The sequence below is a fragment of the Oncorhynchus keta genome, chromosome 32 (assembly GCF_023373465.1).
Source record: "Oncorhynchus keta strain PuntledgeMale-10-30-2019 chromosome 32, Oket_V2, whole genome shotgun sequence".
In the NCBI taxonomy this organism is placed as follows: domain Eukaryota; kingdom Metazoa; phylum Chordata; class Actinopteri; order Salmoniformes; family Salmonidae; genus Oncorhynchus; species Oncorhynchus keta.
In genome coordinates, this window is record NC_068452.1 from 34344887 (window position 1) to 34368014 (window position 23128).

Genomic DNA, 23128 nt, shown 5'->3' on the forward strand with positions numbered 1-23128 from the left:
TCTTCATTCACTCTACCAGTGTCCCCTGCTGTGGAGGAACAGTACAGATTGAGTCATACTGTAGATACTATATTGACACCTCTATTCACCTGTGAGACAGCACAGTGTTAGATTGGGCCCGTGGGGCCGCCAGCCACAGTGAAAGGTTCAGTTGTTCACTAGTCGTTGATGACAATCCCTCCTGTCAGTCAGTGGTATTATGCCAATCTGTTGGTCCACTGGGTCCTACTGCACTTCCATTGTGGAGCAATATGAATCACACTGCTGTCAATAATATTGTGTGAAACACTGTGTGTGTGAAGCCACTGGATATGTCACAAGCAGAAAGAGGCCCCCAGGGGGAATATAGTATGGGTGTGTTGGTCTGTTTTCTATTCAAAAGCCTCAAAACTCACTACTATGAGAGCGTCTTCCCTGCTGTATCTTTGCTACGCCAGATTATCTCTCTCTCTGTCTCTCTCTCTGTCTTTCTCTCTCTCTCTCTCTCTTTCTCTCTGTCTCTGTCTCTCTCTCTCTCTCTCTCTCTCTCTCTCTCTCTCTCTCTCTCTCTCTCTCTCTCTCTCTCTCTCTCTCTCTCTCTCTCTCTCTCTCTCTCTCTCTCTCTCTCTCTCTCTCTCTCTCTCTCTCTCTCTCTCTCTCTATCTATCTCTATCTCTCTCTCACACACACACACAAAAGTATCTCTGCTAATATCTCTACTTTGCTATCTACCTACATCTAAATTCAAGCACCAAACCACACCAAAGGGACCCTGAGTATTCGCATGTCCCTGGGAATCAAACCTGGACTTCAAAGCAGTCCAGTTACAGTAAACGTAGCTACATTGCTAACATCTAATACCTACTGCGTGTTCAGTATGCTGCGTATGCTTCAGTATGCTTCAGATCACTATTGTGATACAGTAAAATGTCACTGCTCTCTCAGACACATGAGAGGTGAGTAATGGTAATGTCACATTGTTGCCACTTTAAAAGCGTTCTGTATGTCTCTGTGCAGTACAGAACAGAGGGATTTAGATGAGAGCCAGCTGACTGAGTGAAGCTAAATGAACCTGAAACCCTGAGGTAATTATACCTGCCTGTCAGGAATGTCTCCCTAATGGCCCCTGTGTTTACACCCATACCCCTACCATACCATACCGCAGCAGACACATTAGCGCCACCGCACACTCTTTAGCACACACACATATCTACACGTGAGTGTGTGTGTGCAAGTGCTTGTGTTTATTTCAGTGAGACGGAAGTCTCTGACGAGTGAGCAAGTACAATATAATTGATCATTAAGGGGAGTCTTGAGTATAACCTACTATACAGTGTTTGTATATAAACTGTGTACTATTTCGAGACAACTCTCGTCAGGCTACCATGGAACAGCCTCGAATACTGATACTGCAGATTCTCTTTCTGATGATGTCACAGTTCCATTTTTGGCAGTTGGACATCACATTATGCGTCAGGTCAATGAGTCAGGTATGTTAAATAGTCCCAAATTGCTCCTCATATTGCATATCACAGCTCCTGGGGTAATGGAGCTACACTGCTGAGGAGGCCTTGTAACTCAAACCACTAAGAGAGGCGGATGCGCCACAAACAGACACGAGAGAAACATCTAGAATCTGTTACATTCAAAGCATGAATCATTCCAACAGAATCCTGGAGTCCATGTTGGATGGAGGAAAGGAGTCAAGTGTGTCAGAAAACAGAGGAGGGATGGTGTATCATGTTGCGGTGACAGAATGATGGAATGATCCACAGCCAATGAGAATAGGAGAGCAGTAATCAGAGGCAACAGTCTAACAACAACACACATGTGTCAGTCCCTGTACACCTTAGGAATGTCTGTGTCTGTGGTAAAGAAAAAGGATAGGAGATTTTGGAATGGATGACTAATGCTGCATTTAGACGAGGGACGCAGAAACCGTCATACAAGAAGAAAGCAAGTCAGCACGATGGTATGTGTTGCTATGGTGATTTCGGTAAACAAACAGTGCAAATCAACATCTGGTAGAAAACAACGCTACGACAGACAACAAAAGTTTAAATATTTTAACTCTGGTGGCATGTCCCGTCTACCGTGACCTCCACAGCATTTACCGTCGTGCTCTCATTGAAAACAATGACATCCGGACGCCGTCTACCTCGTACCATCTAAACGCAGCATAACAGTTCCCCCACTGAGTTGTGTTGAATAGATAACAGTGGGATACTATCAGACAGGTTCACATGGAGGATTACAACAAGCTGCTACTGCTGAGGTCTGAGAAGACAGTCTGGGGGTGTGACGGAGAGACTACTGCAGGACTTGCCCTGAGAACACACTAGGATAGGTACAGATGGAGGGATGGAAAGGGGGACAAATAGTTACACGCTGAGAGAGAGAGAGTACAGACAAGGGTCTATCTACCTCTGAGGCACAAACATTTGATGATGTGAGTGAGTAGTGGGGAATCAGGGGGTGGATGAATAATCATTTTAGCAAATGGTCAAAGGAAGTTGGCAGTGAACTTATGGGGACACAGGATGAAACTCCTTCATGGGATAACATGCTAACACACTTTTCATAATGATTGGTCAACACCAGCTGACAGAAAAGACGGAGAGCAGGATATCTAACACAGTGATGCTTCTTGGATTATGGGTGGTAGTGATATTGCAACTTTAGTGACTTGAGGCAGACAGTTGTTTGGTGTTAGGGTTTGGGTTTGGGTTGGTGTTTGGCGTTGGTGTTAGGGTTGGTACTGGCGGAGAGGTTTAGTGTTCAAAGACACACTGGCAGAGTTGGGTTCTGTGTAGAGATACTGGGTCAGCCTCTGATGCTCCAGTCTGTCCAATAAGGGTCCATACTGGGACAAGAGTCCAGTCAGAAACCAGTGGCCACCCTTGGTGAAAAGGGGCGATAATGTCGTCAACTTCCTTGTTGTATCCAAGAAGCCCACTCAGTCTGTACTCTTATACTGTATGTCCGTTCCCACATCAAGGTTTCCATGGCAACCCCACTTCCCCCTCTCCTCCTTCCTGTCAGCGGCTTCTCCTCTTCCTCAGACCTGGGGGGGAGGTGAGTCAGGTCCCCCATCCACCCTCACCACTAAGAGAGAGAGAGAGAGAGAGAGAGAGAGAAACATGTTAAAAACATATATGATCAGTGGTGAAACATGCAGATGTTCTCTGGTCGTATGAATTACCACAGTATCAGTGGTCAGCGGTCTATGACGCTGTGTCCACTCTGACACACTTTGCCCTGTAGGGGGCCTTGTGAGGTCACAAACTCATCAACCCCTCCAACTGTTTCACTGAACTCATTACTACAGGGAGTGAGGAAGAGGGACAAATGTCCCCTTTTCCCCATAAGCCCTCACTCAACCTGTTGTCAATTGAGGGGTGCCATGGAAACGCTTCCGGAATACAGAGGCGTTTTTTAGAGGAGCTCTGAGCTCACTGGTTGTTTTCTTGCCTTGATCAATGCACCCCTGTGCCAGCCAGAAGAGAGCTCTAATTCTAAAGGTTCACAAGAATGGCTTTTTTTTTATCAACCACGCTATGACATCATCAGGCCTGTTTAAGTGTATGTGGTGCACACAGAGGCGGAGCTTCTGCTACAGTCGATCTTCTCTCATTCTACACACATTCCATTTTTTTTCTGAAATCCTCTCTTTTTCCTCTGGCTCTCCTTTAGCTCTCGTTATTCATGTTGATTCTCTCCAGAGTACGTCATGCAGTCTGTGACTTGTTCTCCTTCCTGTTCAGACAGCCATCCTGCAGGCATGACAGACACTGCAGACAGACACTGAGCAGTCTTGCTGAATCATTCTGTCTTTTCATGATAGCAGCAAAATATTTGTGTTCCTCTTCAGGAACTCCTCTTTGAATGGTTCATGCAGCCCTCCCTAGACTGCAAATGTTAACCTACTGAGTCAGTTGGTGGCTTCCTTGATAAATATTGTTGACACAGAAAATGTAATGGTTGCTTTAAATGGGAACCACTGTTTCACCCATTCCATTTCTAAGCTATTGACCAGTCTTTATCAGATTAAATTCTACTGGGCATGTTCAGAATAGTCGATCTAACAGCCGATCTTCCATTAGCATGTTCAGCCGTTGCTGATTTGATTTCAGCCCACTCCGAAGCTTTAAAGATAGCTGATTAAGACTGAGATTGAGATCGGTAGTGAATAGGCAATCAACTGCTCTCCTCTTAATGGCAAGAATGGAATACAGGAGACATGCTGATTACTTTCTGTTGCCCCAGGGTCATTTGACCAGCCCTGACCAGCCCTAACCACCACATACACTACCTGTCAATCAGCCGGCAGTTACATGTACGTCATTGCCTCTGGCACCTTGAGGCGTCTCACATTCCTCCTCACATTCGATTGCCCTCTCTGTGATGGGATTTTGCTTAAACAAGGACTGTGATTTGTGGTTGTCTTACCTACCTCAATTGAATGCACTGACTGTAAGTCTGTCTGGATAAGAGCATTTGCTAAATTACCAAAGTGTACATGCAAAATGTAAATATGACCTGGCCCTAGCTTCTCTGTCTGATTGTCACACTGTACCCCTCCCACCACTGACATCCCTCTTTCTTTTAGAACTGACTCAATACAGAGGTCCCCACTACAATATGTTACATTTATTCATGATTAATACTAATAATGGATTAGCATTTATATAGCTCTTCATTTAGTCTCAAAGTGCTTTGGACAACGCAATACGTCAGTATTTGTCCTGCTCTAAAGCTCTTGTTGTCTACCTCATCCACATCCCAGGGCTGCCTCCTCAACAGAAAGGGCTTTACTCCCTACTACACCAGCTTTCTACTGCACAAACTACTCTCCTACCCCACTAGCTACTCTCCTACTCTACTAGCTACTCTTCTACTACACTAGCTACTCTTCATCCCCACTAGCTACTCTCCTACCCCACCAACTACTATCCTACCCATCTAGCTACTCTTCTATCCTACTAGCTACTCTCTTACCCCACTAGTTAATCTCCTACTACACTAGCTACTCTCCTACCCTACTAGCTACTCTACCAATGCACTAGCTACTCTCCTAACCATCTAGCTACTCTTATACCCTACTAGCTACTCTCCCACCCCACTAGCTACTCTCCTACTCTACTAGCTACTCTCCTACCCCACTAGCTACACTCCTACCCCACTAGCTACTCTCTTATCCCACTAGCTAGCTACTCTCCTACCCCACTAGCTAGCTACTCTCCTACCCTACTAGCTACTATCCCAATGTACTAGCTACTCTCCTAACCATATAGCTACTCTTCTACCCTACTAGCTACTCTCCTACCCCACTAGCTACTCTCCTACCCCTATAGCTACAATTCTACCTTACTAGCTACTCTCATACTGCACTAGCTACTCTCCTACCCCTAATAGCTACTTTCCTACTATACTAGCTACTCTCCTACTACACTAGCGTTGTACTACACTAGCTTTAGCCCACTGCCCCTCTAACCTGGGATGAGCAGACTTTGATTGACAGTTTCTGTGACTATCGTTCAGGTAGAGAATGGGATCAGATTAAGGACAGAGGCACGATGATGAAAGAGATGAGTGAGAGGTTTGAGTCCCATTTAAATTTTAAACACCCCTCTGCCCCTTGAGGAAGGAATACTCCAGCGTAAAGGGGAAGGAGCCTCAGAGGGAAAAGACAGATTGCTATTTAAAAGATCACCAGATTGCACTGGAGAGTAGAGAAGACGTATTATAGATGTCTGTAAGTCTTTTGGGAGTTCTTACCCCAAGGCAGGGACGCGGGGAGTCCTTTTGAGCTTGTCAATCAAAGCACAGGGTATCTTTTATAGATTTTCATATTTCACTTGGAATCTTAATTGACTTGTTTTGACTGGGTATGACACCGTCTACAAAGACTGCTGTGGGATTTTCAGTCATACTGTATGTGTAAAATGTGGTTCATTTGAAAAGGGAAATCCATATGATTTTATGGATTTATTGTACATATTCTCACCCCCTTGGGTGTTTTATATTTTAACAAGTCCCCATTTACTAGTGGAGTAGCCACCCAGCCCACAGCATGCTGTGTGCAGTACTGTATTTTAATGGCTTCTGCGCCAGAAGACAGAGCTGATGCTAATCAGCAGACATTAAACACTGTTACTGGATCAGATTTAAACAGGCAGGGGGATCGGGCCTGGCCTCCATTACACAACACCTGCTAATGAGCCAATCACACAAAGAGACAAGGGTTAAAGGGGCGGGCATCTACTCAATGACCCAATCACATGCTAATCCCCAGAAAAAGATGCCCCCTTTTCTCCATTATACTGAGGCTTTGCATTTCTGAGTGGGGGGAAATGAATAGAATTCCCACAACACAAAATAAAACAATAGCAGCATTTCCCAGGCTTCCCAAACATCACATGGGCATGGGTATGCATTTAAGTTGTGGGTAAGATCCAAAACAGCAGAGGTCCAGGGTCAGATCAGGGTGCATAAGTTAACTATTAACAAACATAACTTTATAATTGTCTTCTGAACTACCTCATTACTACTTCATAACTTCTTCAGTTATGCATTCATGACTGCATAGAGAGAGATGCTGAGTCACTGGATGTGTGGGGCCCCTTAGGCTCTGGCTCAGCACTTAGGAGGTTGGAAAAACAAACTCTTCACTCTGTAGTTGGTCTCCTCTCTTCCTTTTGACGACAAAGCTCTCTCTTTCACTCCTCTGAGTGGATAGAAGCCGTGCCACGCCACTGAGACTCCAGAGAGAGAGAGAGATAAAGAAAAGGGGAGATAGAAAGGGAGGGAGAAAGAGTAGATATGTAGAGAGACACAGAAAGAGAGAGATAAGTTGAAAGAGCTAAAGAGATGGAGAGAGGAGTATGTAGAACATGGTTCTCCTCAGTATAAGAGGACTGACTGTGTCTCTGCCATGGATTTTTAAATGAAAGGAAGGTAGGTTGCTCCAGGCTCTATAGAGAGACCACTTCACATTCCTGAAGCTCTTGCTTTTGTTTTCACTTTCTTGTTCCGTTTAAAAAGTTGCTCTCCTCCTTCACGACCATTCATCATGTATTTCCCACAAGGCAGTGGTGCTGTCTCCCACCGAATACTGGACCACCCTGTCCACTCTTTCTCTCTCTCTCTCTCTCTCTCTGTCTCTCTCTCTGTCTCTCTCTCTCTCTCTCACCCAAATATCGAATGCTGGGTCACATGTAGCATAGGTAAAGGGGTATACATTGGTATACACAGATATACACAGATATCAGATGTAAATTGTGTAGACTACTCATCCTTCCCTCCATCATAACCTCCCATGTTAAGACGTATTTGGTGACATTTCCAAAGTCGTGTCTAAGTATGTACCCAGAACGGGATAATATCTGAGACTCGCTATGTACAATAATAAAATATGTATCCTAAATTCACTTTGTTACCACTTTCATCTCTCACCTGCATATGCCTAGTCCAGCTAGCATAGAATCTCCATACAGACCCAACAGGTGAACACACACTAATACAGACTTTCATTACAGCATCTAGCTGTGTGTTGTAGAGCTCACCTATCTGTTCCTGTCTGTGTGTCTGTGTCTGGGCCTGGGCTGCATGCTGCTGCTCCTGCAGACTCTGGCTGTCCACTGAGATGCCGCTGTCGCTGTGCAGCTTCTCCCCCTCCGGCGTCACCGTTTGATTGGCTGCTGTGGCTTGGTGGTTGTTAGCCGGCTGTTTGTTCTGCTTGCAGCTGTTCCACCTATGAAGGTGTGAACGGAGAAGAAGTGAGTCAAGCCCACAACACTGTGTTCCCAGAAGTGGTTTAATTGATGTGATACAAGTAATGGACGTTTTGTGATTGGGATGGTCATCAGGAAACATGGAAGGGAAGAGGAGTGATCAGTCATCAAACATCTCTGAAAGTCTTCCAGTAAACAGAAAGGACCAGCAGGGAAACAAGCCTTCTGGCTTCATAGTGGTTTTATCCTCAGTCATTTTTACTGTAATGTTGTCTCTGGCTGGAACAGCCTCCTAGTCGTAATGATCCAATCTAATCAATCAGTCAATCAAGGCCTTTTAACAGACCGTGTTGGACCTGTTTATACAGTGGAAGGAGACAGATATTAAAGTAGCCCCGTAACTGTTTGTGTTGACGAAGTAGCCACTCGGATTTCAACTGGACTGCACTTTACAATCGATACTGGATTTGATGATGAGCTTGTTAACTTGGTACATGGTGTGTTTGAATCGGCGTGTGTGTGTATGTGTTGTGTGCAAATGCTTGTGTGTGTATGTGTGACCTTTGTGTGTGTGACCTTTGAAATGCATTATGGTGTGTGTGTGTGTGTGTGTGTGTGTGTGTGTGTGTGTGTGTGTGTGTGTGTGTGTGTGTGTGTGTGTGTGTGTGTGTGTGTGTGTGTGTGTGTGTGTGTGTGTGTGTGTGTGTGTGTGTGTGTGTGTGTGTGTGTGTGTGTGTGTGTGTGTGTGTGTGTGTGTGTGTGTGTGTGTGTGTGTGTGTGTAATCATGTGGTGTAACTGGGTCAATATCTTGCCATTCCACAACAGGCCTGAATATTACACCATACAATCGGGCTCCCTGCCTTTCTTTAGCCATGGGCTACATCACTCAAACACCATCCTGTCTGTCATTCCCCTTCTCTCTGTCCTAGTTCACTCTCTCTCCCTCCTCCAGCCTGACCCCACTGTCTGCATACATGTATCATCCTCCCTGCTTTGTCTCTGGTCCTATCTGTGTGATAGCTGCTTCTATCTGTGTGATAGCTGCTTCTATGTGTGTGATAGCTGCTTCTATCTGTGTTGCTTATATCTGTGTGATAGCTGCTTCTATCTGTGTGATAGCTGCTTCTATCTGTGTGATATATTATTCTATCTGTGTGATAGCTGCTTCTATCTGTGTGATAGCTGCTTCTATCTGTGTTGCTTCTATCCGTGTTGCTTATATCTGTGTGATAGCTGCTTCTATCTGTGTGATATATTATTCTAACTGTGTGATAGCTGCTTCTATCTGTGTGATATATTATTCTATCTGTGTGATAGCTGCTTCTATCTGTGTGATATATTATTCTAACTGTGTGATAGCTGCTTCTATCTGTGTGATATATTATTCTATCTGTGTGATAGCTGCTTCTATCTGTGTGATAGCTGCTTCTATCTGTGTGATAGCTGCTTCTATCTGTGTGATAGCTGCTTCTATCTGTGTGATAGTTGCTTCTATCTGTGTGATATATTATTCTATCTGTGTGATAGCTGCTTCTATCTGTGTGATAGCTGCTTCTATCTGTGTGATAGCTGCTTCTATCTGTGCTCATATCCTATCTCCCTGCTTTGTCTATGCTCCCACTCCATGGCCCCTCACCTTTTGAAGACGATGTAGGCCACCAGCCCCACCACCACAGCAGCCAGGATGGAGCAGTAGATGGGGATGAGGTTCTCGTTGAAGCCCGTTCTGATGAAGTGAGGGCTGGGCTGGGCCGTGGTGCTCTCTCCCCCCGGGGAGGGGCTGCTGGAGCTGTCTGGTGGGAAGATGTCTGTGAAAGAGGGGGAAGACGGGTCCAGGGGAAAGGTGGGAGAAGTGTAGGACGGGAGGAGAGGATCTAAGGAGAGTGAAGGAAGAGAGGAAAATGGAGAGAATGCTATTATATAAGAGAGGAAGAGGTCATTTTCGTATGAGGTCATTATTTTATGGTAAGAATGTTTTATTTAAAAAAATCACAGACTTAACCAGCAGTAATTAATAGCCAGTTTAGGAATGCATTATCATTGGCTAAGCAACCTACATCAAGTCTCCTTGGAACCAGCACATGGTACTGTAGTTAGCACACCGGTATATCAAAAAGGTCATTTACAATGGGGACCAGGGAAATAAAAACAAACCAAAAAGCTACGTTTCCCCATAATGAAAAAATAACGTTTCATAAACTATAACTGTATACATCCTTCTTCAAGTAGTTCTGAGCCTGGGTTTAGTCACGACGATGTCCCTAAGCAGATGTTTGAGTGACAGTGCACGCACACATGTGAATGCTTGTTCTTATAGGCAGATGGGCTCCGGCTAAGATGCTATCTGGAGAAAAAGGGGGAATGCTTCTAGAGGACGAGGAGATGGGAGAAAACTGTCACTCACCCACATAATAACCCAAGCCCAGCAGCACATCATGACTCTCTCACCAGGGTCGCATCCCAAAGGGCACCCTATTTCCTACATAGTGCATTACTTTTGACCAGAACTCATAGGGCTCTGGTCAAAAGTAGTGCGCTATTATAGAGGGAATAGGGTGCCATTGGGGACGCAGCCCAAGTTCTTCTCTATATGGGAGCATGACTGTGATCTCTGTACATAACATGACACACACCATGTGGAGTACCCGCAGTACGAAGTCAGGGGCTTTAGAGGGTCAGTGTGTTCAGCTTAACCTCTGGTGCTGCAGGCCAGGCCTGGGAGGGCAGCAGTAGGAACTCTCTCTCTCTTTCTCTCTCTCTCTCTCTCTCTCTGCTACTGGAGAGGTCTGGTTTTCATCAGGCTTAACTCACTAAAGAGGAGACATTTTTATAAATTGTCCCATTTCCTCTCTCTCTTTCTGTTTCTCTGTTAATTGCATTAATGAACAACTGCTATTTTCCAGTGTGCCAGCAGCACCATTCACCATGGCTGCCCAGAGGCCTTCATGCTTCTGCTTCCCTTGGCAACGTACATACAGCACAGGACAACTCAGTCATGTTCTTTGTAGTGGTTACCCTGTTATCTGCTGTGTCACGCACTCCTACAGTGTGTGTTGTGTAATAAAACTGTTATGCTTCAAGCATTAGACATACAGAATGTCTGCCAGTATCCACACCCCGAGGGGAGTGTGGTGGATGGTGGAGATGGGCCTTGTCTCTCTCTGTGGTGGTGTGGATATGAAGGAGTAATCCCCAACAGAACAGAACCCCATGCAGGCTTCCTCATCCCTCAAATAATATGATTTATAAACACTGTGTTTTATAATCACCGGGTCAGACCTAAAAGTCGGAAACATTCCACAGGAATGTTGGTCTGTTGACACCAGGCAAGATGTTGGTCTGTTGACACCAGGCAGGATGTTGGTCTGTTGACACCAGGCAGGATGTTGGTCTGTTGACACCAGGCAGGATGGGTCCATGGACTCATGCTGCTTATGCCAAATCCTGACTCTGCCATCAGCATAAAGCAACAAGAACCGGGATTCGCCGGACCAGGGAACATTTTTCCACTCCTCAATTGTCCAGTGTTGGTGATCGTGTGCCCACTGGAGCCGCTTCTTCTTGTTTTTAACTGATAGGAGAGGAACCCAGTTTGGTGGTTTTCTGCAATAGTCCATCCGTGACAAGGACCGACGAGTTGTGCGTTCTTGAGATGTCGTTCAGCACACCACTGTTGTACTGCGCCGTTATTTGTCTGTTTGTGGCACGCCTGTTAGCTTGCCTGATTCTTGTAATTCTCCTTCGTCGTTGCTTATCCACAAGTTGTTGTCCCCCACAGGACTGGCATTGACTGGATTTTGTGTTTGTTGCACCATTCTCTTCGTAAAAAGCCCAGGAGGCCAGCTGTTTCTGAGATACTGGATCCGGCGCGCCTGGCACCGACGATCAAACCAGACTCAAAGTCACTTAGGTCACTCGTTATGTCCATTCTAACATTCAAACGAACAGGAACTGAATGCCTCGATGCCTGGCTGCCTGCTTAAGATAGCAAGCCATGGCCAAGTGACTCACTGTCTGTAGGAGCGATCCATTTTTGTGAAACGTAGTGGTGTACTTAATAAACTGGCTGGTGAGTGGATATTTCCACACTATGAGTGAGGTTGGTATAATACTGTGAAAATTATGATAATGCCATTTTAGTGAAAGAGCTTTGAAAATACTGCCTGAAATTTCTGCCTGTTTTGGTGGGATGGAGTTTGGACATCACCAGGCTGTAAATTAGTTAATAGACCAATAAGAAAGAGTTCCAAACCTCTCTGCCAATAACAGCTAGTTTTCAGTTTTCCCCACCCCACTTGAGAAATTGCTCTTTGCTAAGAAGCTATTTTTCTTTCTTTTTGACCATTTTAATTCAAAACGATCACTGTAAAGTACTTCATCGTTACACAGAAATGATTTGATATTGAGATAAAAATGTCTGCGATGGAACTTTAAGAACACAGTGAAGTATGAAATGGCAGTCCTGGTCAGTGATGTGGTCTCTTGACAGTTTGACACAAAGTTAAGCAGTGGACTATCACAATAATAACGAACTGTCAAAATTCAGCACTTCTTTTTATTACTGACAAGGCTGTTTTTCATATTTTTTCTCCACATTGATTGAATGCATATTTATTTACGCTCCCCAGGGACACTGATGGGAATATTAGGGTACATTTGTTCAATTCTGCAGCTTGTTAAGACTCCGATATCTCCTGGCTGTTTCCTTGGCGATGACAGGACATTCCTTTGTCTGTAGGGAGGGATAGGTTTACTGAAACTGTAGAGAATACCGTTCCACACTGGACACTCCCTGCTCACAGCCACATCACACCAAGACACAAAAATTAAACTCAACCTATTTAAAGTCATGGTATCGATTTCAGGGAATTATGTTAGGCCAAGGTCAGGTCACAAGTGATGTTGCCAGTAGGAATGGTAGTCACGTTTCCAGTCTGTCAGTCCCAGTGCAGGTGTAACAGAACATGCTTGAACTTTCAGGAAGTGCGCTTCTCCTTCCATCTCTATTCACCAATCAGTTACAGTCAGTTTAGCATTATGGTGATAAAACAAGTGGATCCCAAAGATGAGATTTCCACAATCACTTCAAATTCCCCTCTTTCCACTTTTTCCACTGTGTGAGTCATACAGTGCATGCAGCGACTACGTCAGCCATATCATTCTACAATGACCACACACACACACACCATTTATTCACACCTTTGGAGACGGTGTGTGTGAGTTCTGATAGCCGTGTCCATTTCATCCGGTACCCTACGGATGGCAATCTGGGGTGATCACAGTGAGTCAGAGTGACTCAAAACTCACTGTCAGCAACACAAACTTTCTCTTTTCCTCCTTCTAGCTGTATCTCCTTTTTCTCCTTTTTCTTTCTATATTCCTCTGAACCCCTTGCCCTCTTTCTCTCTCTTTCTCCCCATTCTGTTTCTCTCTGTTTTTCTCTCATATCTCACGCTTACCTGCATGTATGCATCTGCCCTGTGCTGATCTAGAAAGTAAGGCAGTTAACTGGGAAATAAACCTGCGGCTCAAGTGCCTGTCTCGGTCGGCTAAGCGTGTTACCCAAAGGCAGTCGTGGTTTAACTGTTTTATTTCAGCTTCAATGGATTTAAACGTCTCTGAAACAAATAAAACTTCCCTGAGCTTTTATGAGCCCAGGCTGGTGAATAACTGTTTATTAGGGGGAGTGGAGGAGGATAGAGAAATGCTATTCAATTTTATTTTATTTGGCATTTTAGTTTTTTAAAGTTTTTTATTGTAAAGTTAACCCTATACAATGCCTTCAGAAAGTGTTCGTACCCCTTGACTTACTCCACATGTTGTTGTTATAGCCTGAATTCAAAATGGAATAAGTATATTTTTTCCTCGACACACAATATGACAAAGTGAACATGTTTTTTCAATTTTTTTGCAAATGTATTAGAAGATGAAATACAGAAAATTCTCACTTACATAAGTATTCACACCCCTGAGTCAATACTTTGTAGAAGCACCCTTCGCAGCAATAAGCATTTTCAGGTCTTGCCATAGATCTTCAAGTAGATTTAAGTGAAAACTGTAACTAGGCCACTCAGGAACATTTACTGTCTTCTTGGTAAGCCACTTTAGTGTAAATGTGGCCTTGTGTTTTAGTTTACTGTCCTGCTGAAAGGCAAATTCATGTCCAAATGTCTGGTGGAAAGCAGACTGTAGTCCATTCCATGTATTTTTAATCCTAAAACACTCCCCAGTCCTTAATGATTACAAGCATACCCATAACATGATGCCACCACTATACTTGAAAATATGGAGAGTGATACAGGTGATGTATTGATTTGCCACAAACATAACACTTTATATTAAGGGAAAAAAGTACATTTATTTGCCACATTTTTTGCAGTATTACTTTATTGCCTTGTTGCAAACAGGATGGATGTTTTGGAATATTTGCATTATGTACAGGCTTCCTTCTTTTCACTCAATTAGGTTAGTATTGTGAAGTAACTACAATGTTGTTGATCGATCCTCAGTTTCCTCCTATAACTGCCATTAAACTCTATAGCTGTTTTAATGTCACCATTGGCCTCTTGTTCAAATCCCTTGTACCTGAGTTAGTTGTAGTTAATAACTTCCCCATGCTCAAAGGGATATTCAATGGGATATTTAACCCATCTTCCAATAGGTGCCCTTCTTTTTGCGGCATTCGAAAACCTCCCTGGTCTTTGTGGTTGAATCTGTATTTGAAATAGACTGCTCAACTGAGGGACATTACAGATAATTGTATGTGTGGGGTACAGAGATGAGGTAGTCATTCAAAAATCATGTTAAACCCTAGTATCGCGAACAGAGTGAGTCCGTGAAACTTATGTGACTTGTTTAGCATATTTTTACACCTGAATTTATTTAGGCTTGCCATAACAAAGGGGTTGACTACGTCTACATTTCAGCATTTCATTTTGAATTAATTTGTCCAACAACAAAAAAAGTATAGAAACATAATTCCACTTTAACATTATGAGGTATTGTGTGTTGGCCAGTGACAAAACATCTCAATTGAATACATTTTAAATTCAGGCTGTAACACAACAAAACATGGAAAAAGTCAAGGCACTGTATTCCCTCCTTGGTTCCTTGCAGTCAAGTTGGGGTGGAGGACACTTATCAAACACACCACACGCACAATGACCTCTTTATCTATCAGAGAACACTCTCCCACTGTCTCATTGCGGCCTATCTCTATCTGCCTAGGCCTCTTGTAAACACCACACACACACACACCCACACACACACACACACACACACACACACACACACACACACACACACACACACACACACACACACACACACACACACACACACACACACACACACACACACACACACACAGACACACACACACCACACACACAGACACACACCCACACACACAGACACACACACACTCTCTCCTTGGATGAAATGATTCAAGTTGTCGTTCTGCTTTCCATAGAGAGTGAGAGTTAATAGGGAGAGTGGGGGTAGAGAGAGTCAGAAAGGGACAGTGGTAGGAGAGTGTATGGGAGCGAGGGGGAGAGTGGGGGAGAGAGGAGGGGAGGGGGAGAGAGGAGGTGAGAGGATGGAGGAGAAGAGGAACAGAAGCACTGATGTAAAATGCTCTGATTAGCAGGAGTAATTACACTGCAGCAGTGAAGCACTGAATGACCCACTCCTCCCCTCATCCCTTTTCCCCCTCTATTCCCTCGGCCTAACCACTCAAGGCTGCTCGGGGAGAAAGGGGGAAGGAGAGAGGGGAGGAGAAGAGAGGCTGAGAAAGAGAGAGTGGGGAAGAGATAAGGAGGGAGAGATAAATAATTTCTCCATCTTTATCTAAGAAGGGTCTGTAGGTGATAAACTGAGTCATGAAAAGCTAAACTTTAGTGTTTAAGGAATTGTGCAATATAACCTGTCACACACACAGTCTGCACACTCACCGACACACACAATTAACAGCATGGTGGAGGAGAGAGACCGCTGAGCTGAGAGATGAAGAGATGGAGAGAGAGAGATGTGAGCTGAGAGAGAGAGAGAAAGAAAGATGTGAGCTGAGAGAGAGAGGGAGGTGAGCTGAGAGGGAGGTGAGCTGAGAGAGAGAGAGAGAGAGAGAGAGAGAGAGAGAGAGAGAGAGAGAGAGAGAGAGAGAGAGAGAGAGAGAGAGAGAGAGAGAGAGAGAGAGATGTGAGCTGAGAGAGCGAGAGAGAGATGTGAGTTGAGCGAGAGAGATGTGAGCTGAGAGAGCGAGAGAGATGTGAGCTGAGAGAGAGAGATGTGAGCTGTGAGAGAGAGAGGAATGTGAGCTGAGAGAGAGAAAGAGAGAGAGAGAGAGAGAGATGTGAGCTGAGAGGGAGATGTGAGCTGAGAGAGAGAAAGAGAGAGAGAGAGCGAGATGTGAGCTGAGAGAGAGATGTGAGCTGAGAGAGAGAGACTGAGAGAGAGAGATGTGAGCTGAGAGAGAGAGATGTGAGCTGAGAGAGAGAGAGAGAGAGAGAGAGAGAGAGAGAGAGAGAGAGAGAGAGAGAGAGAGATGTGAGCTGAGAGAGAGAGAGAGATGTGAGCTGAGAGAGAGAGATGTGAGCTGAGAGAGAGAGATGTGAGCTGAGAGAGAGATGTGAACTGAGAGAGAGAGAAAGATGTGAGCTGAGAGAGAGTTGTAGTAAACCCGAGAGAGAGATCTGAGCTGAGCGAGAGAGTAATGTGAGCTGAGAGAGAGAGAGAGATGTGATCTGAGAGAGAGAGAGAGAGAGAGAGAGAGAGAGAGAGAGAGAGAGAGAGAGAGAGAGAGAGAGAGAGAGAGAGAGAGAGAGAGAGAGAGAGAGAGAGGTGAGCTGAGAGAGGATGAGAGAGGGATGTGAACAAAGAGAGAGAGTGAGAGAGAGAGATGTGAGCTGAGAGAGAGATTTCAAGCTGAGAGAGAGAGATGTGAGCTGAGAGAGAGAGTTGTGAGCTAAGAGAGAGAGGGAGAGAGAGATGCGAGGTGAGAGAGAGATGTGAGCTGAGAGAAAAAGAGAGAGAGAGATGTGAGCTGAGAGAGAGAGATGTGAGCTGAGAGAGAGATTTCAAGCTGAGAGAGAGAGATGTGAGCTGAGGGAGAGAGAGATGTGAGCTAAGAGAGAGAGGGAGAGACAGATGCGAGGTGAGAGAGAGATGTGAGCTGAGAGAGAGAGAGAGAGATGTGAGCTGAGAGAGAGTGATGTGAGCTGAGATAGAGATGTGAGCTGAGAGAGAGAGTGATGTGAGCTGAGAGAGAGAGAGATTTGAGCTGAGAGAGAGAGAGAGAGAGAGAGAGAGAGAGAGAGAGAGAGAGAGAGAGAGAGAGAGAGAGAGAGAGAGATGTTCTGTTTTGAAACTTCTGTATGTGTAATGTTTACTGTTCATTTTTGTTGTTTTTCACCTTATATATTCACTTTGTATGTTGTCTACCTCACTTGCTTTGGCAATGTTAACACATGTTTCCCATGCCAATAAAGCCCTTGAATTGAATTGAATTGAGATGTGAGCTGAGAGAGGATGAGAGAGGGATGTGAACAGAGAGAGAGAGTGAGAGAGAGATTTCAAGCTGAGAGAGAGAGATGTGAGCTGAGAGAGAGAGAGCGAGATGTGAGCTGAGAGAGAGGGATGTGAGCTGAGAGAGAGAGAAAGAGAGCTGTGAGCTGAGAGAGAGATAGGGATGTGAGCTGAGAGAGAGAGAAAGAGATGTGAGCTGAGAGAGAGAGAAAGAGATGTGAGCTGAGAGAGGATGAGAGAGATGTGAACAGAGAGAGATGTGAGCTGAGAGAAAGAGAGATGTAAAGCTGAGAGAGGGATGTGAGCTGAGAGAAAGAGAAAGTGAGATGTGAGCTGAGAGACAGAAAGATGTGTGAGCTGAGAGCGAGAGAAAGAGATGTGAGCTGAGAGAGAGAGAGATGTCAGCTCACATCTCTAAGTCTGTGTGGGTCTTGCTGCAGAGTGTTCGATGCTCATAAAGGTCACTCGGTGAAACCTGAGTGTGAGCAGGAGAAACCCCAGCACTCTTATCGACCCTCCAGTCCACACAGAAAAGCACAGCACATCTGATGCACCCCCCCCCTCTCTAATCATTCTCTCATTGTGAGTGATTGCCACTTGGAAACAGCTGGATATGAAGGGAGTATGTGAAAATGCCTACCTGACACACACACACACACACACACACACACACACACACACACACACACACACACACACACACACACACACACACACACACACACACACACACACACACACACACACACACACACACACACACACACTGTGTCAGCGAGATTGAAATCTAGTATCACACACATTGACTGAGTTAGGCCTAGATTCAATCAGATCAAGCGTTAACCGCCGAAGTCTGGATCATTTTTTATTGCAAAAACGGTTTGAATGGTCCACTGGCTCCCAGAGGCAAGATTTTGATTGGATGTTACATTTCAAGAACCCTCCCCCACACTCCCGTAGAAGGGGTGCTCTGTGTTATGTGCGTCACTGATATCTCTCCAGTAGTTGTGGCCTATGCTAGTTTCAAGTAATGAAAGTCTGCGATTTATTTTAATTGAATTTGAAAGTGGATTATACTGGTAAAGTCAAACATCACAACACGTTCTAAACCACTCTGGTTACAGACTTTTTTCCCTGTCTCCCATTCATCGACATGGCTGCTTGCTGCACTTTGTTACCACCGCAAATATCGAGAAAATTGCTCATTATATTTGTTTTTGTAAGGACCCAAAAAACTGAGGCAGTGGGAGAACCTAGAAAGTAAATACAAAAACAATGTATTATTAGCTAGCTAGCTGGCTACCGTAGGCCACTTGTAGGGTAATGACAGGTGTGCACTATAGGACTTTCAAAATCCTAACAAGGCTGAGCCTCTCACTGTCACGTCCTGACCTTAGTTCCTTTTTTATGTCTCTATTTTGGTTTGGTCAGGGCGTGAGTTGGGGTGGGCATTCTATGTTTTTCATTCTATGTTTTGTTCTGTGTGTTGTATTTCGATCAGCCGCCCGTCTGTCCGGAGCTGCTAGAGCCGCCCGTCAGTCCGGAGCTGCCAGAGACACCCGTCAGTCCGGAGGCGCCAGAGCCGCCCGTCAGTCCGGAGGTGCCAGAGCCACCCGTCAGTCCGGAGGCGACAGAGCCGCCCGTCAGTCCGGAGGCGACAGAGCCGCCCGTCAGTCCGGAGCTGCCAGAACCGCCCTTCACTCCGGAGCTGCCAGAGCCGCCCTTCACTCCAGAGCCGCCAGAGCCGCCCTTCACTCCGGCGCCGCCTGAGTCTCCCGCCTGTCCGGCGCCACCAGAGTCTCCCTTCTGTCCGGCGCTTAGTTCCTTTTTTATGTCTCTATTTTGGTTTGGTCAGGGCATGAGTTGGGGTGGGCATTCTATGTTTTTCATTCTATGTTTTGTTCTGTGTGTTGTATTTCTATGTGTTTGGCCTGGTATGGTTCCTAATCAGAGGCAGCTGTCAATCGTTGTCTCTGATTGAGAACCATACTTAGGTAGCCTGTTCCCACCTGTGTTGGTGGGTAGTTGTTTTCTGTTTTTGTATTCTGTACCAGACAGAACTGTTTCGGTTTCGTTCATTCTCTTTTGTTGTTTTTTCATTCAGTGTTCAATTGATAAATAAAGATGAACACGTCTGCACCCTGGTCCTCACCTTCTTCAACCCACGACAGCCGTTACTCTCACACTAAATGACCGTCTTTCCTGTAGTATTTTGTTGTCTTGCCAACATAGTGGTGCCACACTAACCATGTGGCACAAACAGGGCTCACACACTAAACCATGTGGCACAGACAGGGGACACACACTAAACCATGTGGCACAGACAGGGGTCACACAATACAAGATTCCTCACTTGGTCGTGAGGATTGTTGATGGCACGTTCTATGGTATATTGGTGATCACACAATTGAATGTGCATCCCGCCACCTACTATGCCGGAGGGAAACAGGATTCCCCAAAAAACAAACTACCCAAAAATAAAGAAATAAAGTAAATCAAAACTTTTTGGTTAAAATATAAAAACAGATCTGATCCCTACACAGGCTCAAGAGGAACCTGGAAGGGCAGGTCTTCCGGGGCCAGTACCCCTTGAAAGTCTTCAGATGTCAGTTTGTCCAGTTTCTTAGACTTCTTTGAGACTTGTCCTGTATAGCTTATAACTGTGGAAATAAATGCAACAAATTCCACCCTTTTAACACACAGGGTATCTTTTGTCTGGCAGAAAACATTTACTACAGGCTGTGGTGTATCCAGTACCATATCTTCACTTATGCTGCTCAGGTCAATAGAATTCTGGTCTGACCAATCGGATTCCACACTTCAAGATTGCTTTGATCACGTGAACTGGGATATGCTCCCTATAGCCTCAGACAATAACATTGTAACATACGCTGACTCGGTGAGCGAGTTTATTAGCAATGGCAGCATTCGCACGCAACTGAAAGCGCTAACAACCGCCTTTAATCATGGCAAGGCGACCGGAAACACAACCGAATACAAACTGTGCAGCTATTCCCTCCTCAAGGGAATCAAACGGGCAACGTGTCAGTATAGAGACAAAGTAGAGACGCAATTCAACGGCTCAAACACGAGACGTATGTGGCAGGGTCTACAATCAATCACAGATTACAAAAAGAAAACCAGCCTCGTCGCGGACACTGACGTCTTGCTGCCAGACAAACTAAACAACTTCTTTGCTCGCTTTGAGGACAATACAGTTCCACTGACACGGCCCGCTACCAAATCCTGTGGGCTCTCCTTCTCCGTGGCCAACGTGAATAAAACATATAAACGTGTTAACCCTCGCAATGCTGCAGGCCCAGACGGCATCCCTAGCTGTATCCTCAGAGCATGCGCAGACCAGCTGGCTGGTGTGTTTACGGACATATTCAACCAATCCCTATTGCAGTCTGTTGTCCCCACAGAATTCAAGATGGCCACAATTGTTCCTGTTCCCAAGAAAGATAAGGCAACTGAACTAAATGACTATCGCCCCGTAGCACTCACTTCTATCATCATGAAGTGCTTTGAGAGACAAGTTATGTATCATATCACCTCCACCCTACCTGATACCCTAGACCCACTCCAATTTCCTTACCACCCCAATAGGTCCACTGACAATGCAATCGCTATCACACTGCCCTATCCCATCTGGACAAGAGGCATACCTATGTAAGAATGCTGTTTATTAACTTCAGCTCAGCATTTAACACCCTGGGTCTCGACCCCGCCCTGTGCAACTGGGTCCTGGACTTTCCGACGGGCCGCCCCAGGTGGTGAGGGTAGACAACAACATCTCCACCCTGCTGATCCTCAACACTTGGGCCCCACAAGGGTGTGTTCTCAGCCCTCTCCTGTACTCCCTGCTCACCCATGACTGCGTGGCCATGCACGCTTCCAACTCAATCATCAAGTTTTCAGACGACACTACAGTGGTAGGCCTGATTACCAACAATGACAAGACAGCCTACAGGGAGGAGGTGAGGGCCCTCGGAGTGTGGTGTCAGGAAAATAACCTCTCACTCAACTTCATAAAAGCAAAGGAGATGATCGTGGACTTCAGGAAACACCAGAGGGAGCACCACCCTATCCACATCGACGGGACTGCAGTGAAGGAGGTGGAAAGTTTTAAGCTCCTCGGCGTACACATCACAGACAAACTGAAATGGTCCACCCACACAGACAGTGTGGTGAAGAAGGCGCAACAGTGCCTCACGAGCCACTGCCTGTCCACCATAACACCACTTTAATAATGTTTACATACCCTACATTACTCTCATATGTATATATGTTAGATTACTTGTTAGATTTTACTGCATAGTTGGAACTAGAAGCACAAGCGTTTCACTACACGTGCATTAACATCTGCTAACCATGTGTATGTGGCCAATAAAATGTGATTTTACTTGTTTTCTCAATTCTTTTAATCGCCTCCGCATAGGAGATTTGATTGACAGCTCTAACTTTTGCCACCTTCTTCACCTTCACAGGGCACTCCAGGAACTCAGGATCATGATCCCCACCACAATTGCAACACCATCATCTTTCTACACACCATTCTTCAGAATACTCACACACTTGAAATGTCTGCACACACTTGAAACGTCTGCACACACTTGAAATGTCTGCACACACTTGAAACTTCTGCACACACTTGAAATGTCTGCACACACTTGAAATGTCTGCACACACTTGAAATGTCTGCACACACTTGAAATGTCTGCACACACTTGAAACATCTGCACACACTTGAAATGTCTGCACACACTTGAAATGTCTGCACACACTTGAAACGTCTGCACACACTTGAAACATCTGCACACACTTGAAATGTCTGCACACACTTGAAACGTCTGCACACACTTGAAACGTGGCCAAATCCTTTAATATTCTTACACTGCAGTAAACGTTGCATCATCTGCTCAGATGACAGATAAACCAATACATTTATTGACCCATTTTACTCATTGATATTGGTATGTGTGATGTTTCTGTTGTTTTATAGATCTACACAAGCTGCGGTTTGCTATTTAGAGTTGATGAACTAGACTTTCCATTGCAACAATGATGTCATTTCATTTAACGTAGCTACAACAAGCTTTGGCTCAAAGCAGCCTGATAAATGTTTTCAGTCAGACATTCATGCTTGCCACACAGAGTTGAAATGTCTAGCCAACATTTTGAATTGAATAACATTGCTTGTGCACTTCAGAGCTGTAACGATTTAACGTTTTGGTTAAAGGCAAGTATAAACACATACTAGTAGTAGTCATCGTTCCTGCTGGAGAGTCTACACATTCTGGGTGACGCAAAACAATGTCAACATCTCACTGGCTTCTTCTCTGGCGAGCTCTCCTTGGCTATTGCTGATCACAGTTCTAAAAGCTTGTTGTTGCACATTTCACACTGCAAGAACATTGCAGATTTTGCTCCGATAAAATCAAACATGTTTGAAAATATCGGGATGTCTGGGACTGCTCGAAGACGAGATCGGTAGCCCTCAGATTGCGTCCCTGACCCGTTCAAGTTAAATGAGCGTTGGTGACGGCCGCGCACCCTGAGTAGGCAACGACTTGGGGATTTTGTCTCAGATTTCAGGGACAGCTAAAATTGTGTAGTGTACACCCTGCATAACTCAATTGAACTGCTAATTAGTTGACTTTACACAATGTTAAGATAAGTGAATTAAATGTCATCAGCTAGCAAACTTCCTATTAGCTAGCTATCTTGATAACCATAACCATGGAAAAGGGTGAAATTGAATATCCAGCTGTCAGTAAAGGGAGAGTGTAGGCTACTGGACAGGGCAGGTAATTTTGTGGCAGGACATTATGAAAAAATTGTCCAGTTCCAGTACCTAGAGGGGAAAAGTTTGAGGACAGCGAGATAATTA

The 23128-nt window shown here is 45.0% G+C and overlaps 1 protein-coding gene across 1 annotated transcript in view; it reads right to left on the reverse strand.

Annotated features, from left to right (window-relative positions):
• The window catches only part of LOC118375905 (tumor necrosis factor receptor superfamily member 16-like), a 51157-nt gene that overhangs the window by 753 nt on the left and 27276 nt on the right, over positions 1-23128 (reverse strand). Inside the window, exons 4-6 of the mRNA XM_052491557.1 lie at positions 9350-9587; positions 7545-7732; positions 1-3084 (exon numbers count right to left, since the gene is read on the reverse strand). The exon at positions 1-3084 is cut by the window's left edge and continues 753 nt beyond it. Of these exons, the coding sequence (XP_052347517.1) occupies positions 3038-3084; positions 7545-7732; positions 9350-9587 (473 nt within the window). The 3' untranslated portion in view covers positions 1-3037. The remainder of the gene's footprint in view (positions 3085-7544; positions 7733-9349; positions 9588-23128) is intronic.